General features: G+C 35.5%; 1 protein-coding gene across 1 annotated transcript in view; it reads right to left on the bottom strand.

Annotated features, from left to right (window-relative positions):
- Positions 1-7968: 7968 nt before the first annotated feature.
- The window catches only part of LOC136038967 (uncharacterized), a gene marked incomplete at its 3' end in the record, with an annotated part of 90041 nt that continues 83933 nt past the window's right edge, over positions 7969-14076 (bottom strand). Inside the window, 2 exon segments of the mRNA XM_065722486.1 lie at positions 7969-8102; positions 10660-10844. Coding sequence (XP_065578558.1) covers positions 7969-8102; positions 10660-10844 — 319 coding nt within the window.

The following is a 14076-nucleotide window of genomic DNA, read 5'->3' as shown; positions in this document are numbered from 1 at the left end:
TAGAATAGAGCAAGGACTCCTAAATGATAAAAACAGCATGAACGAAAAACATCCGTTTATTGTGTTTACGTCTTCTTCCTCAATTATCTCTACAGTCCTAGACGAAGGAGGTTGGGGGAGAGGAGAGTCCACATGCGTAAATTTACAAGAAGTTACTCTAATTTTCAGATGTTTATGATGTGAATCCCCCCCCCCAAGAAAATCCCCCTTCCATGAAAAATTTCACCACATGCGAAGTCATGGTCCAAAAGAGAAAGTACAAAATAAGTACCTCAAAATATCTGTCAGATGTCCTAAGGGGTAACACAAGGACCATAGATCAAATACAGTTTCAGGAAATGGGCTGGATGGTCTCCAATCACTTTTGACTAATAAAAAATAGACTACAACTCAAAAAAAGCCCGTATTTTTTCCCAGTAACAAATATTATCTTCGAGCAGTGGTCAAATTGGGGGGTCTTGTCATTCCCAGAGGCATACTTATTGGACCTTTCAATTATGATGAGCCAAAAACCTACCTTGAATTTTATTCGGTTATTTTTTTTGGGGGGGGGGATTACAAGGGAATGAGCCTTGTTGCCTCTATTCTCTTTGGTCATACAAAAAGACACTCAAGCTCTGGATTCTTGTTGGAATGAGCCATCTCCCAATCTTCTAGGGCCCTTGGCTCGATACAATCCTCCCTGGGGGAAGCAAAAAAAAAAAAAACACATATCCATGATCTTTAAATACAAAGGCCACATTACCTTTCCATCATTTGAACAACAAACTTTGGAATGATTTAATTTTATAATTTCAACTTTTGTTGTAAATTTTACTAGATTTATATATGTAATTTGCTGTGAACAGGTCTTGAATAGAGTCGAAATATTTTCAAAGCTCTAAACAAACTTCAATCTCAGGTAAATTACCTGTTGTTTTACTAGGTGTTGTTTTTACTTACGATCATTTTTTGGGGATAAAATAACAATTCCAAATATTTGCACATAAGATCGTTAAACTTCTACAGTGGGATTTTCTGATTGTTTTATGAGAGGAAGAAAGATGCCACAAAGGGTGCATTTTAACGCCAAAACATCCCAACTCTCATAGAGCCTTCAGGTAAATACAGAATTAATTCCAAGGAAGACCCGAAAGGATGGTCAAGGTAGAAATTAATATATAATCTCTAAGATCGTATCTAGGTCTTTTGTTTGGGGGTGGATTTTTTTCGGGGGGGGGGGGAGGAGTTAAGTAACAAAAAAAACATCAAAAATATGTTGATGCATTTTTACTGAGTTTTTTCAAGTCATGCCAACATTTCCATCCCTCATTGAGCCTTCAGGCAAATACAAAATTAAATATGAGGAAGAGACAGGCGGAGTGGGATTTAGAAATTGATAAATAATCCCTGTTGATATCTAGCAATATTTCTGATCTACCATTCTATGATGAAAGTAAGGAGCAGCATGAAACCCCCAAAACAGCCGAATTTACTCCGTATTGGAGGAGGACTGCCCCTTCTTTATCCCCACCTTCTCCTCATTTTCGTAGAAACTTCGGAGGATGGTCATTCAATCGGAAATTGAGGATTCTAGTCCTTTCTTACAAGTTGAAAGTAATTAGAGACCAAACAACCCCTGTCCTAAAACTGTTTTTGATAGCTCATCCTTTGTTACCACTGATCGACATTTGAGGTACGTATTTTGTACTTTCTCTTTGGAACCTCAACGCTGTGTGTGGGGAAATGTTTCATGGTAGTAAATTATCAGGAGAATTGTCCACTGGGGGTATTTTCCACGAATAACTTACGGGGGGGGGGGGGGGTTCGGAGAGATATTTTCCGGAGGGATGATCAACAAGACCCGTTTATGATCCTTCCTTTAAAGAGATGGAAATGTACGTACTTACCTCAAAACAAGTACATTTCTTTTTGTATTAAGCCTGAAGGTATAAAGATATGTAAATAATTATAGAAGTTGGACCTAAAATGAACTAGAATTATCAACAAATGATCCCAGATTTCTTCCTGTGTGTTCTACATAAATGCTTTTGTTGAAAAAAAATTCATGGGCTCCACAAGTAATCTAAAAATTTTCCGTAAAGATTAATAGAAAAAATTCATTAGTTTCAGTAAATGACTAGTAACAGGCTACTGTTAGACACGGCAGGATACTTATTAAATTAAACAACAAAAACACTTTTTTGCAATGAAAGTAAAGAGCAGCATTAAAAGTCGTGAACAGAGATTATCCTGTATATGAGGCAAGATATTACCCTCAATAGCTTCTCTTTACTCTAAAGTTTAACTAATGCTTAACTAAAAGCATTTGAGAGTGAAAAAAGACACTAGGTTATTGTGGATGTTTTACTCACCGATTGCCTTTCAAAATTCTTTAACTGAAGTTTTATTGTTCAAAGTATTATTGTTTAAAATCTAGCATCATGTATCAGAATTTTACTTCACACTAAAATATTTCTGCAATATTAGGAAAACATTTCTCTTGTTATCAGCCATATTAAAACCTTAGTACAAACATATTATTCCGAACGTGGGATTGACAGAGGTTGAATATCCTCTTTTCAGTGAAGGGAAGGATCTCTCACAAGATTCTGGAGAATTTAGACCCCCCCCCCCCAAAAAAAAAAAAAAAACCTTTTCAAGAGTCAGGGTGCCCCCCCCCCAAAAAAAAAAAAAGAAAGAAAGAAAGAACGAAAAAGATACGTTGATTTTCAACCATACCCCAATAACTGATCAACAGAAATAAAATAATTTTCTGTGGGTTTTGTATTAGTTTAAGGACAAATGCAGCATAACCTGGCTGTAAGACCTCTGAAACGGCGAGGATATTCAAAAGCCTTTCCGATAGTTTTAAGTCAAATTTCACTTGACAGCATTTTAGCCCTGTTTGGGACCAAAATTTCGGCTTTACGACACAAAATGCCAGAAACCGGTACTTTGCTCAGGATGATCTTACTATAAAATATTAACTATAAAAATACCTTACTATAAAAAATACTTACTATAAAATATACCTTAACAATGATTCTATACCGATTTGCAATCTCTAAATTTTTCACTTTAAGCCCCCTTCGGGCCAAAAATTTCGTTTTGTGGAATAAAATGGCGGAAATTAGCACTTTCTGGTGGCACTGCCTCTTTTGTTATTCAAAACGGGGACAATTGGGTACTTTTAACTTGGATGTTTAAGGGGGTTCTCTTTTGACAATCTGCGAACACCACTTCGATATAATCGCAAAAGAAAAGAAACTACAAATAAACACGACCCCGTTAGCGAATTTCTCAAAGAAATACCAAATTTTCTATTCTTGCAAATAAGAATTTGAAACTTTGCAATTAGGTTCTTGAGCATGCTGAATTTATATCAATCTCACATTCCTTTTAAGGGGGTCCCCATTTTTCAAATTGCGCAAAATTTCTCAGGCATGCCAATTTAAGTTGATGTGTTTTATATAATTGGAATCACCGTAAAAAGGAAATAATTTTGATACACTTATTGAAATTAAAATTCATTTTAAGGGCTCCGGTTACAAGACACAATTGGGTACAGTTTGTTATTACGAACCCTTTGATAAGGTTAAAAGGTTATTTAGAATCGGTTAAGGTATTCAAACGACTGTCTTCCCAAGGATGATGCCTCCTGCTTAGGAAGGTAAATCGATTGAACCCTCTCCAAAATCTTGCTAATACTATCTTAACTAAACGTTCTATAGAACAGACGAATGCAAGGGAGGCTAACTCCAAACCCAAGAGCCAAAAAAGAAACGGGTATGTGCAACTAATCTAGCGGAGGAGCTATCAAACCCCAAATTTAGATGTGTCGTCAAGTCTCACTGTCATGGGCAAATGCTACCTTAATTGATCAATTCAGGATATAAATTCATACACCCAGAACTGGTCAAAGGAGTTTAACCTACCCCTGAGAAAATTTTAAAGTACGTTACGGCAGAGGACAGCGAAATAGAATGCACTCTTGAGCTTCTGACGATACAGCTTATGGATCACCCAGGAAGAACCATCGACTAGCTGATTGAAGGGATCCGTCCCATATAACCCCGAAACATTCTGCTTGGGAATTTACCGATATTCGAAGAGAACTTACTTCGGATTAACGTCCAGGATCTACCCAAAGTGAAAACAAAAGAAGCCTTTATGGTGATAAGATCTCAAACCACACATTTATCATCAAAGAGTCTTAGTGGTCCCAGTTCAGAACCAGAGGCCCATAAAGCGTCGACTGTAGTTCTGCATGACTCTAAGCCCTATGACATGTCATATGTGACAGAACTACAAGATGTTTTAAACTCAGGACAAAAGATCCTTAAGACAGAAGTCACTATCTTGTCTCGTTTCTCTACCACAGATCAGTCTGACTCCAAGAACGATGGACTGATTTCAAACACAACAACCCAAATTAGAAACCCTGGTTCTTTTCAGGAATTGGAAAACAACGTAGCAAGCTTCAGTGAACGCAAACCAACCGGGTCTGCAACACTTTTTCATCTCCAAGCAAATGGTCTAACTTTGAATTTTTTAAAGGAGAAAGCATTGCAAGAATTTGATGGCTCTCTTCCTCAGCACTTTTTATTTCAAGACGGAATGTATTACCGACTTTTGACTGATCATCTTGGTAGAACAAACAAGCAGCTTATTGTTCCAAGTGAGTGTAGATCGCATATTATCAATAAAGGTCAAGACAACATGATCAATCAATCAATCAATCAGTCAATTTTTATTAATTCAAATTTAAAATATACAAAAACAATGAGAGATTATTTAAGCAAGGCTAGGACTACTGACCGAATTTTACGCCATTTTTGGTGCTCCAACAGCTACAAGAACATCGTTAGTTACATCAAGTCCTGTACAGCTTGTCAAATGACCACCAGGCGCAAACTCAAGGAAAAGGTGTCTTAGGCCTCTCCCTACCGTAACTAAGCCATTCTCACGAATCGCCATGGACATAGTAGGAGCCCTTAAAAGCTCCGCTGGTCATCTACTAGTTATTATTGACTACAGATCTAGATATCCTGAAGCAATACCACTACTAGCAACAAAATCACCCGTTATTGCAGATGAAGATACCAAGTTAATTCACTTTATGGAATTTCCGATGAAATCCTGACAGATCCAGGAACTCAGTTCCTGACTTCTGTCTTAAAGAAATTGTACCAGATACTGAATATAAAAACAAAAAGGACAAGTCCAAACCACCCGGAGACTGATGGACAAAGTGAAAGGTTCAACGAGATTCTAATATCCATGCTTCACAAATACGTAGGAACATCAACAAACGACTGGCACAAGTTTATACTCTTCATACTATTCGCATACCGAAAAACAACCCATGCCTATTCGGGGTTTGGCCCATTAGACCAACTATACGGACGGCCATTCGTGGAGTCCAGTATTCGTAATTCGTATTCGTGGAGTCCAGGTCCTACTGAAAGAATAATGGAAGATAAGACAGCAGAAGACCTAATAATTGTTGCAAAATATTCGACAGATGCGCGTGAGATTATCAAAAATCTGCAATTTTGCCACAAAAACAAAAGCAACCGAAGCAAAAAAACAAGCGGTAAACGACCAAGCAACAAAGTCAAGAACCTTGTTCATCGGTGACCAAGTGCTGTTTTTATTACCAGAAGGAAGACATAAACTTAATGTCAGTTGGCAAGAACCATTCAAGGTAGACGTATTATTTCTCCAGGCGATTACGAAACAGAGCTCGGAGGCACTAGGAAAAAGAAAGCAATATATCACATCAGCCTCCTACGAAAGTTCGAGGAAAAAGATGAGAAAGAAAGCAATGATCGATGATATCGTACCCAGTTTTGTATCCCCCTGACTTTCCTAAAGCATTCTTCTTGTAAACAGACGCTTCTGAATTAGCAAATTGGAGCCCCGCTGTCTAAGTCCTTCAATGATCGATTGCATTCAATTTGTTACCAGACAAGAAGACTGCTTAACAGAGAGACTAGATATGCGACGATCGAGAAATAATGTCTTGCAATAGTTTGGGCCTAATCACGAGTCCACTACTACCTACATGGACCAAACTTTGATGTAGTAACGGACCTCAGTCCCCTGGCATGGCTAAGCTCTGTGAGAGACAGGAACCATCCCCTTGAAAGATGGGCTCTGTCTCTTCAAGAATTTAATTTCATCATCAGCACAAGCCCAAGGAAGTCGAACAAAAACGCGCACGTCCTCTCGCATATCTGATCAGCAGGCATTCGCTCTGTATATATGCCAATAATTATTTTCTTTAGACGTCAGACGATGCAGAAATCATATTTTTAGACGACAATGACATTCAGTTATACGACACGTTTGCGAAGCTTGTTAGACTCACCAAGAACCTTTATACCGATGAAGACTTTAAAGAATTTCCATCACTCAGACCGATCAAAGAATCAGTTACAAACGACGAAACATCCAGCGTCAAAGAAGAACTCCAACCAGTGTTGTCGAGCATGAATCACGCTACTAAGACCCGAGTTTAATGAAAAACTCCCGACCCAAGACCTGGAACTACAATATGGATCATACCGATGAAGCTAAAAAGGAAACGTCCAGTGGTATATGTACGTAGGAAACAACACGAGTCCATCAGCAAAATGTTTGATAACACTCCTGCTCCCACTTTACCAGCTATGGCAACATCTGGAATGATTTTCACTGATAACGATGGAAAGAGAATAATAGTCCCAGAGGGAAGAAATTAATTCAACGATATACTCACCAAGTTCAACATAGCTCAAACCTTTCAACCTCTTCAAACTCTGAGGAAAGGGAGGAATTGTTATGCGCCCAACTGAAACCTCTAGTGGGTCATGTGACGACCCTCAGTGATGCACGTCACCGGCTGTCATCATAACGCCATGGAAATATGTGCTGATGAATAGAGTGAATCACCAGCGCAAGGATATAAGCAAGTGTCAGTATATGTTTTGTTAGTTGAATTTTGACTTCTGATAAAACGGTTCATAATAAAAAGGGAATATGTTTTATAAGGGAATATATTTAGAAATAGCTTACAGAAATAACAATGCCTAAAATACGGTAGAAAAAAATAAATTCAAAATCACAAGAACAAGGATTTTTTTTTTTTTTAATTTGTTATTGATATTGGTAGAAACAATAACTGTTTGTTTTACCTTTTGTTTTGCGGGGGAATAGTTTCATAGTTTAAGTCTGGATAGTCGTAACTCGAATAAGCCAACCATTAACTTGTAATCTCATGTACACCTCGACGAGTATTTAAAATATTGGTTGGGAGGAGTATCACTGGTGTTACAAATGAAATAAGAAAGTACAACCTTCAGCGTTAGAGAAAATACATTGATACTGGCAAATCCCACCACGAAGCCATTGACTGAGTGCGGATCTGAGTTCCTTGTTTCCTACAAACCGGATGCGAAATCCGAAACTAGAGATAAATCAATTGGATAAAGGATGGGAACTTAGTTTATTTTACAATAAAAATGTAAATGTTTGACTGCCGACTGGCTGGTTGTTCACAAGTTAATCTTATCACTGATTGACAAATATTAAAAGGAAAGAACCTCTGCTTTTTTGCTCTTATATTAAAGCCAATCTCTCAGAATCAGATGATCAGATCCAATCCACCTCTTGAGGATTAGGATGCAGGGGGACGATGAGAATTGGGAAGTGGTAAAGGACAAAGTGTCATGTATAGCACAAGCGAGAAGCCAAGTACTAAAAAAAATATAATTATAAGAAATATAGTAATTGAAATAGATTTTTATTTTTTCACTGATTAAAGGTGATTTTTATTTTATTGACTTTGAAATTTTTTTTTAGAAGAATTTACCTATGTTTTTGCAATGATACATTTTTTCTCAGAATACCTATGTTTATAATACTTTTAACTACAATTTGTATAGCTAGCTTGCAAAGGGCTGCGTTATAATTTTCAAAAGAAAATGAGAAAATAAAAACTTGCCAGTTATCCAAAGCCTTTTGCGAGCACTCCAAAGTTTCTTTTTCTTTCTCAGCCCTCTCTAGCTTGGCTTTCAATCGTGGAAAAAGAGACTTTTCCATTCCTTCACGTTTCTTGTATATCTCTTCAATCTTGTCTGCAAATTATCTATTGTAAAATAAGTGTTTAAGCCCAATAAAATATGCTGCAAGCAAAACCCATAAGCGGTAGCCACAGGTCCTTGTAATATTTTATAAAAGTTTCATGTCTGTGATCCAGACCCCGGTTCAAAAATGCAAAAACTGCTGTAACCCACATGCGAAGGTGACTCGAGTTTTCAATCCAGAGCCTGCTTCAGAGCGGCGTAAAAAAACAAAACATTAAAAGGAGGCTTCAAGTCTGTAATCAAGTTCCTCAAGAAAATTCGACTTGGAATAACTGATCTTAGATGATCAAAATTGACAAAAGTTTTCAGGCTCCGTGAATAATTCATTAAAAAAAATTTAGAAAGATTTATGAAGACCTTCTTAAAATACGTCCAATTTTAATCGTCATTTCAGATTACTTCTAGATAGGGAGTATACTTTCTACTTTAGGATAAACTAGATAGACGGCTTGAGTCAGTCTTAGGATTTTTTTTTATTTTAGGAAACAGCAGCTTTCGGCAATGTTCATATAATTATATGAACATTCACATAATTATGCTGTTCCTATAATTATCTTTTATATTTTCTCTCTTTCTTTATGAAATTTGAGCATTTTCGACAAAATTTCAATTTTAACCGATTTGGCCAAGTAGCATTTGGAGCTTCGTTTTTTTTGAAACACAAAAACTCGAAAAAAATATATAAAAAAACTGGTTACATTTTTGAATTGAGCATATATTGGTGTACTGAAATTTTTCCTAAAGAATTAACATTTAATTTTTAAAAATCAATAGTAGGAATTATTGCGAAAACCTATGGATCAGGAAAGACTATGATTGTTGTTTTGAAGTTTTATTTTTCAATCAATCATACAACATGATAGCAGAGCTGAACCAAAGGGTGAAAGAAAATAAGCTAATATAACTCTAAAAAAGGGATAGAGTATCTTACTCTCTCCTTATCGGATTATTTTGGGTGATGCAAATAGATCTCAAACTTTTCATAAATATTCAGATACATAGACATTGGCATCAATGGGAGCCCTTGGCTCAACCTATTTTTCCACCAGCCCCTAGATTTTGGAAAATAAACTTTTAGGGGGTATTTTAATTTAAAAATTGAATGAAAAATTAAAAAATTTACCCCCCTCTACATATTGGAAATACATTTTACTTCCTCCCCGATTTTCGTGAATTGACACCACTATCCATAGACATGAAAAATAAAATAACAAGATTGGATAAAAGAACTATAAAGTAGACGGAGTATAAAAATCGATGTAAGTAGGAAAAAAACATTTTAATTTACATAGTGCACTCGACTCTCGAAAACTCGAACCTAGGTAAATCAAAATCTTCGATATTTCATATTATTTTCAATCTCCTTGGAAAAACCTGTATAAATCGAAGAAAAATCCATGCATAACTCGAAATGATTTTGTAATTAAATTTTACCTCTGTAAGTAAAAGTGCCCCAAAAATTACCTGTATATTTTCGTTTAATAGGTCGTCATTTAATTTTCACTTTACCTCCACAAATCAAATTTCACCTATGTATCTCAAAGTGTTTCCAACGAACCTTTGTTAGTCGAAACCCCGGTAAGCAGCTTGCAACGTGTAAATTTTGACAAGTATTAATTCTGTGTAACATATTTGTGTCAAATACCATTCAATTTCCTATTAAACTGGATCTATTATTGACATTTGAAAGTCAAGTCTTGATATGTCAAGTTTATAATATACTAATAAAGTTACTTTTCACTTTTAGTGGCTATAGGGATTAAATTTAGCAATTTTGTACCTCTGTAACTCAAATTTTTATTTGGTTTACCTCTATAGCTCGTTACCTTTACCAACCTAATTTTATGCAGAATGACCACTATAGCTCAAACTATTTATAAATCGAACTATACGTACAACGAAGAAAAATCGTCACCTCGTGAATTTCAAGTTAGCGAAAGTCGACTTTATACCTAATTTCCCATGCAGAATATGGGAACTCTTATTAAATATAATTGATGAATGTCAACATTTCATCAAGTAACGAAACCCAAGTATCTGACTAACTTTTGACGATTAATTAGTTCCCTACCAGAATGAATTTCCTGTATCCATGGATGATAATTATTAGTCCTCGAAAATATAAAAAAAAACTTGATTCCTTTCGATTTTACCTTAGCCGGTTCAACGAAGCCAAGTAGAGACACGGTTTCGTGATAACACTGCAACGTCCGTCAGTGTACGTTTCGCTTCTTGCTACATAAAATAGGCCATCAGATAACACAGGTAAAAATACTTATTCGTTTCCAGGGCCTAAATCTCCAAAGTTTACTTTAATGTCTTTAAGACGATTATCATTTACAAAACTCAAGAATATTAAATGTCAAAGAGCTAAACCTTGGGGTACTGCACATTCAATTTAATTAAGACTATTCTAAACCATGGGTTTTTTAATCAGAAATAAGGTCATTCAAACCCTTGAATCTCTTTGAGAGGGAGGGAACTAAAAAAATAATTGAATTATGTCTTTAACACATAGTAAGACAGATAAAGGTATGAAAAAAAGAACCTCTTGCATTTTGAACACGCGATTCATTCTTTGAAAAAATCAACCGCTTGGCTTCAAATGTTTGCTGAGTTGAATTCATAAATTCGTCCAAAGACTTGATACGCAGAAACGAGTCAATCGTCTTTCTCTTCGTCATAACGTTCAATGGTGGTAGCAAGTTTATTGATTCTTTTTCGTACCATGGTCTAGAAAATACAAACAAAGTATAAAAAAATGTTGAAGTACAGTGATGGGTGAAACTTTTTAAGTTTCATTTCAAATGACTAAAAACAACTAAAAAAGCCAGAAAACGTTACGACTTCACATCTGAAAATATTTATCAACGAAAAAAAAATAGAAGGGAAAGCCCAATTCTACTAAAAATAACACAAAAAGAGGAAAAACTCCAAATATAAGAACAAGAGAAAGGAAAGAAAAAAACATTAAAAATACATGAATACAAGAAAAAACATAATAACTTTTTATTATGGTAACGCATAGTACACAATTACAGTTAAGCTGAATCCACAACAATCCATGCATAGGACATAATGAAAAATATCTTCCAATATGTGATTTTATGTAAATGAATCAAGTTCTACATATAAAAACCTTATGCATACCTTAGGTTAATGTACTTCACGATAATTAAAGTAAATGCAAAATGGCACAGAAAATAAAACGAACGATTTAGATTCATATTAAACACATCGAGCTCTTCCTAATTAACCGCATCTAAATTTTTGCGAACAGAATATTTTAAGAAAAAAGTGTATAATGAATATTTTAAGAAGAATAATGGGGAACTTACAAAAACTTCAAATTACGACAAAAACAAGAACGAACATTCGACTGCTCAGTTTAAGAGAGCATTCCCGAAGCGACGAGATTCACAGTGCGTGGGGCAGATTACAATTTTGTGTAAACGCGCTTGCTACAGCTGTACTTCATTGCACCCTGTTTAAAATAGCTGGTGCGGAAAACCTGCGATGATATGTTCACAGGAGGTTTTAGATATTCTTCTAATTAAACTGTTACAAATGAAATCTCTAACACAAAAGCTTTATAAAAGTCAACGCAAAAATCAGCTATATTTGTTTTTTCTAACTCTGCATCATAATGCGGTGTATGAAATGAATGTTCCAAAGGCGTTGAATAAATTACTGCAGGCCTTTTTCTTACACCTTAGAGAGGAGTGTTACTGTTCTTCCCTATTGGAGTCTAATTTCAAAATTTTGGCGTGATCTCGAACATGCAGGCTTTTAAATGAACAAGTTATTATACGCAACTTTTTTATCTTTCTCAGTATCAAATATTTTCTAGTAGTCTACCGAAGAATTCATGGTAACGGACTGTAAGTAAGGAGCGACACAGCTCAATAGTAAACAAAACTTGAAAAACAGAATTTCGATATCAATCAAATTAAAATTATTAAAAGAATCGGCTTATTATGCTGGTTCGACGTATATAAGATTCGTTAAGCTTAGTGTTACCTATAAAAGGCTTCGAGCCTTAGAAAATTTGCCTGATTTTCAAAATAGGGAGAGAAACAGGCCCTTAGAGACAATGAGTCCTAATGAGAATCAAACCATTAGATTCTGCGTATCAAAAAACTCTACCACAGAAGTATCAAGCTCATATTTGCAAAATATGGAATTTTGTATTTTTTGTCAAAATTAACATCAAGGATGCGTATTTATTATACTTTTTTCCCAGGGGTGATCATATTGAAACTATGGTTTTATAAAATCGGGAGAGGGCTCACCTGAACGGAGATTAAAAGTTCTAGTGCTCTTTTTTAGTTACCAAAAAGATTGGAGGATAAATTGCCCTCCTTCCACGCCCTCTCCCTCCTTAAATCATCGAATCAAAATTTTCCAGGCCCCTTTTTCGCCAAAAATTGTCCAATCAAAATTTTTAGTTGGCCATTTTGTTCAGCATAGTTGAAAAGCTCCAAAACTTTGTCTTTGGAGATTACATGACCCCCCCCCCTTGGGGATAGGTCTTTAAGTAATAAAATTTGCCCACAGTTCACGGATAGAATTTCTTATAGAAAGTATTCAGACATTTTTTGGGGGAGGAAGATTTTGTGCTTGGGGTGGGTTTCCAACGAGATAATTTTCCGTGTGGAGAAAATCTCCGAAGGTTAACTTGTCAGGGGGAATTTTACACTAGGGAATTTGACAGAATTCCTATATAAAAATGTTTTTATTTTTCTTACTTTCTCTTTGCCTCCTCAATTTTGCATGTGGGGATGTTCTGAAGAAATTTACAGCGTGTTTGGATTTCCGAGAAATTATTTCCACGGAAAGGGGGATTTCCGAAATGATTGAAAAAATGATCAGAACTTGAAGTCTTTGGAAAATGAAAGTAAGGTTAGGAGAATTTTTCAGGCTGAATCTTCGTCAAGAAATTTTATAGAGGGGGAGGGGATTTTCAGCGAGGATGGAATGTCCCAAAGAAATTTTAAGGGGGAGTGGAATTTATTTTCAGGGGGAAGACCATTCCATGGAGGAGTTTCATATGAGGGGAGGAGATTTTTTTATGGAAGATAAGGCAGACTTCCTGGCAATATTTGAAAAGAACATAAATTATTTCGTAAATGAAGGCGCTGCCTTCCACCTCAATACCTTGCGCTTTACGGTAAAGTCTGGCTGTTTGTCCGTTTTCTTAAGAATGACTTCTGAAACACAAGGGCTGTTTAATTAGAATAGGAAGCTTTTTCAAAAGTGCAAAAAACTTTAGCATGAAGAGCAAGGTATTGAGGAGGGGGGAGACAGTCCCTTTATATATGGAATAATTTCTGTTCGTTTTGATGTAATGTTGCTCCTTGCTTCCAGCGAAAAAACTTTTTTTTTTCCATTTAATTTAGCAAAGATCGTACAATTGGTTGAATTTTTAAAGCGATTTTTTTTTCCTGTCAATTTTTTCTTTAATTCTTGCAACAAATCAGGGACTCAAGGGTAAGAATATATAATAAATGTATGTATTTTTAAAATACTTATATAAAATAAAATGAAAAGTACTGAAAAACTGATGCAATTACATTTTTTGTCTTCTCATTTTGATGCGGAAGACACAAAAGCTTAATAATACGGTTCTGGTATTTCTATCAACATTGGGGAGGAGCATATAGCTCTTTTATGCTGTTGGAGTCTCATTGGGAAATTTTGCCGGTTCTTCGAAAATGCCATTTTCCATTAAAAATAGCTATTGTGAGACCACTTCTGTTTTTTTCTGCATGTAATTTTTACCAGAATATAAAGCACAGACTTAAGGATAGTTGGATTTTAGGTGTTGATTTTACACCGTTTTTACAACTGTTTTCTTTGAAAAAAAAAATAAAAAATTGAAAAAAAAAAGACAAATGGCAAAGATATATACAAAATCAATTTTGCTGTTTTCACTTCTCCCACAATCCTTGATCAATTCAAGTTA

The sequence above is a fragment of the Artemia franciscana genome, chromosome 18, assembly GCF_032884065.1.
Source record: "Artemia franciscana chromosome 18, ASM3288406v1, whole genome shotgun sequence".
Lineage (NCBI taxonomy): Eukaryota > Metazoa > Arthropoda > Branchiopoda > Anostraca > Artemiidae > Artemia > Artemia franciscana.
This window is presented reverse-complemented; position numbering and strand designations above follow the sequence as displayed.